General features: G+C 51.1%; 1 protein-coding gene across 1 annotated transcript; it reads left to right on the forward strand.

The window, feature by feature from the left end:
• Positions 1 to 4036, forward strand: ACKR2 (atypical chemokine receptor 2). Its single transcript, XM_050309913.1, has 3 exons — positions 1 to 282; positions 890 to 947; positions 2575 to 4036. The coding sequence occupies exons 1-3, from the start codon at positions 259 to 261 to the stop codon at positions 3690 to 3692; spliced, it is 1200 nt and encodes a 399-aa protein (XP_050165870.1). The 5' UTR covers positions 1 to 258; the 3' UTR covers positions 3693 to 4036.

A 4036-nucleotide genomic window follows, 5' to 3' on the forward strand; every position in this document is an offset into this window, starting at 1 on the left:
CAGAGGCCATTTCTGCTCTTGCAAGGGATGAGGATCCTGCAGCATCTGAAGAGCACATGAGTTATTCAGGTTTCCTGGAAAACATGCAGATTTCTACAACAGGATCTCAGACAGGGTGGAGACCATTTATCCACTGCTGTCATCCTTGACCAGCACCAGGAAAAGCAAAAACAAAACCAGGGAGCTCCTATTTCCTGCCCACTTGCTCTTACAAAAGTGAAAGAGGTTTCTAAAAGCCTAATTCGAGCCTTCAGCAGGATGGAAACAAGAGAAGAAACTCCTGTAAGTGCATTTTCTGCTTCTTACTCGTAGACAAAGCTGTGCAGAAAACCTGGCCAGGTTCTCCTTTCTTTTTGAAAAGTGACCAGTTTGGGATTGGGATTAATTTGTGAGGTCAGCCCATGTTGTGTTCACCAGTTCTCCGCTCTGAGCTATGGGACAGGGGTGTGGATGTCAGTGCCAGGCTGATACAGAGAGAGAAGGATGTGGCAGAGGGAGAAAAGGCTGGAAGAGACCCAGAAATGTAAATTTTGGGAGCGGCTTGTCCTGATGTGGGCACAGAGGGTGTGAGGGGAAGGGTATTTCACGCTCTGTTTGGGTGTTGCTGTGATCAGGGGGTGGGCAGCTTTGGTTTGCTCTCCGTGAGGAATGTGCTAGAGCCACAGCTATGCATGGCTGGGGGTGAATTTCTTCCAAAATATGATACAGGAAAGAAATTTTAAAAAGCTCTTTCCCAGACAAGTCCCAGACAAACAAAGACTCTGCCGTGGCAGATCCCTGCTCTCCATCACTGCTCTGCCTGAAGTGCCCTGCAGCACTTGCCAAAGAGCTGCAAGGCAGCAAGAAAACATTTCAGCACAGCTCAAATCACTTTTTATTTTCTTTTCAGCTGCCTGGAGTTGCCTGGAATGGGTATTTAAGCAATTTTAGCCGTGGGACCACAGCAGGTACGTCCAGAGCTTCACCCCTTCCAGCTGCACATCCAAAGTCATCCTCAGCACCCTGCTCGGAGCCTGGGGAGCTTTCCTTAATCCATGTGGGGTGGAGGGGCTCCCCTCTTCCGGGGTGTTTGTGGGGAGGGAGGGATATGTCCTCCTTGGGAGGACAAGCAGAGACCAACAGTTTCATTTTCTCATTACTCAGCGGCTCCAGGTCTCTTGGGAAATGGGACAGACCGGTCCTGGAGGAGAAACTGCAGACATGGTACTGACAGGGGGTGAACTCAGGCAGATCCCGTTCCCACCGTGGCAGATGGGCTCTTCTTTTGAAACCCTTGCAGCGTTCTCGTTCGTGTGGTGGGTTTTTCACTCCGAAAATCAGAATCCAGAAATAGGAAGCTGCAGATCACTGACCATCCCCTGACATCTGGGCTGCAGCTGTCTAAACAACTGAGGCCGGTCCTGGGGAGTGGCCGAGTGTGGGGGATGTCTCATGCCTTGGCTCGTGCAGAATTGATTTCAACAACATTCTTCCAGCTAAATCTCTGCCTCTAACCTTGATTCAGGACTTGATTCTGGTGCCTACCTGTTCTTACCTTGGATGAGTCTTTGAGCAGTCTGTTCTAGTGGAAGGTGTCCCTGCCCAGGGGGTTGGAATGAGATGGTCTTTAAGGTCCCTTCCAGCCTAAACCATTCTGGGATTCTCTGAATCTCTGATTTTATGTTTTCCACTTACCAATATTTTTATTACAAGAATCCATGTCTTGGTGTCCTAGAGCTGGCACAGAGAGGGGTCAGTGTCCCACCAGGAGCTGGGAGATGTTCAGCATTTCCCCTCTGGAACAGCCCGACCGACACAAAGGTGCTGGTGGCAGGTTCTGCTTCACCAAGGACTGAGATGGCCCTTTCTCAGTAGTGACCCAGGTGAATATAAGCAGCTCACAGTGAGATGTGGTGGGGCATTTCCCACAACTGAGAGCACAAACTTCCTCAAAAGCTTGTGCTGGTGTCAGGGGGAAGTAGTGGGTTATGTCAGAGGAGTCTGTGATCACTGACTTTCAAGTTTTATGTTTCAGAGTAAGGAAAGCAGAATTTTATTTATTTATTTATTTTTTAATTTCTGTGTAGACAGTTGTCTCCTCACAATTGAACAAAAGCCAAGCAGTGCAGGACACCGAATACTTACCAGAAAGTGGCAGAAATTTAAACCTCTGAGCTTTCAATACCTGAAGAGAGCCTACAAGAAAGACCAAGAGAGACTTTTTACAAGAGCACAGAGCGACAGGACAAAGGGGAATGGATTCAAACTAAAATAGGGTAGGTTTAGATTGGATATTAGGAGGAAGTTCTTTGCTGTGAGGGCCTGGCACAGGTTGCCCAGAGAAGCTGTGGCTGCCCCATCCCTGGCAGTGTCCAAGGCCAGGTTGGACGGGGCTTGGAGCCACCTGGGCTGGTGGAAGGTGTCCCTGCCCATGGCAGGGAGGTGGAATGAGATGACCCATAAGGTCCCTTCCAACCCGAGCCATTCTACAATTCTATGGTTCTGTGATCTAAAGGACAACACTCCCTGATGTGGTGTTTGCTTCCTGTGTGGATTCAAACACTTTGATCCCCTCCCCTTGTCTTTTGCTCTTAGGCAGCCACTCGTCAAACACAACCTCGGCGGCGACGACGACGATCACAGCCCCCTGGCTGGACGGGGCCAACTCCAGCGAGTACCCGTACGAGTACCTGGACGAGGGGGATTACGGGCAGTACGGGCTCTGCACCAAGGAGGGGGTGCTCTCCTTCACCCAAGTGTTCCTGCCTGCCTTTTACGCCGTGGTCTTCCTGCTCGGCATGGCCGGGAACGCCCTCCTGTTCGTCGTCCTCATGTTGTACATCAGGAAGAAGAAGAAGATGACCGAGGTGTATCTGCTGAACCTGGTGGTTTCAGACTTCTTCCTGCTGCTGACCCTTCCTTTCTGGGCTCTGCACATTTCTCAGGGGTTCGCCTGGGACGTTTTGTGCCCGGTCTTAAATGCCATGTACACTCTGAACTTCTACAGTGGCGTCTTTTTAGTGAGCTGCATGAGCCTGGACATGTATCTGCAGATAGTTCACGCTTGCTCTGCCCACAGCTCCACGTCGTGGAGGAAGCCCGTCCTCGGCTTGTTGGTGGTGTGGATCCTTTCCATACTCCTCTCCATTCCTGATGGCCTCTTCACCAGCACAAGGCAAATCCACAATGAAACCACCACGTGCACCCAGGATTACGGCCAGGACCACTTGTTTTGGAAAGTTGTCTTTCGGGTCACTCAAAACATCCTGGGCTTCCTTTTGCCCTTCCTCTTGATGGTGTTCTGCTACTCCCGCATCGCCTGTGTCCTCAGCACGTCGCGGCTGCCTGGCTCCAGGAGAGCCCTCTGCTTGGTCTTCACCCTGGTGGGTGTCTTCTTTGCCCTGTGGTCTCCCTACAACGTTGTCCTCATCCTCCACTCCCTGCAGGATGTTGGTGTGATCAGGAGCTGTGAAAGCAGTAGGAAGCTGGACTATGCCATGCAGGTCACGGAGAGCTTGTCCTTTGTCCACTGCTGTCTCAACCCCTTCCTCTATGCTTTTGTGAAGAAACGGTTCAGGTCCTACTTGTGGAAGATCCCTCAGGCCATTTTCAGGAGCAGTGGTTTCTTTCACATCCAGCTCTCGGAGACAAGCCCGTCTTGCAGCAGATACGTGGCTGAGATAGAAATGTTGAGTATCACAACTGCAGCATAAATATTGACATTGTTTACACTATGTGTGTGCCCCCTGGGCTGCATTTGGTCCTGGCCATGGGATGGAGTTGGTGTGAGCCCACACTTCATAACCAGACAGTTCGTCCAAGCACCGCCCTCGAGATGGGGATTTTCCATGCTGAGACTGGGAAAGTACTTGTGGGATTTGTTTCTGCTGATAAAAAACTGGGAGGGGCTGCTGACTCCCTGGAAGGCAGGGAGGCCTCAACAAATCAGAGCACTGGACAATCACCAACTGTAGGAAGTTCAACAAGGGGAAGTGCCGGATTCTGCCCCTGGGATGGGGCAACCCTGGATGGATGGACAGACTGGGAATGAGAGGCT

This window comes from Myiozetetes cayanensis, unplaced genomic scaffold (genome assembly GCF_022539395.1).
Source record: "Myiozetetes cayanensis isolate MyiCay16 unplaced genomic scaffold, myiCay2020 scf1, whole genome shotgun sequence".
In the NCBI taxonomy this organism is placed as follows: Eukaryota; Metazoa; Chordata; class Aves; order Passeriformes; family Tyrannidae; genus Myiozetetes; species Myiozetetes cayanensis.

Coding starts and splice junctions, on each gene's coding strand:
- ACKR2 (XM_050309913.1), top strand. CDS start 259: ATGGAAACAAGAGAAGAAACTCCT. Junction 283..889: donor AAACAAGAGAAGAAACTCCT/GTAAGTGCATTT, acceptor TTTTCTTTTCAG/CTGCCTGGAGTTGCCTGGAA. Junction 948..2,574: donor TAGCCGTGGGACCACAGCAG/GTACGTCCAGAG, acceptor TTTTGCTCTTAG/GCAGCCACTCGTCAAACACA.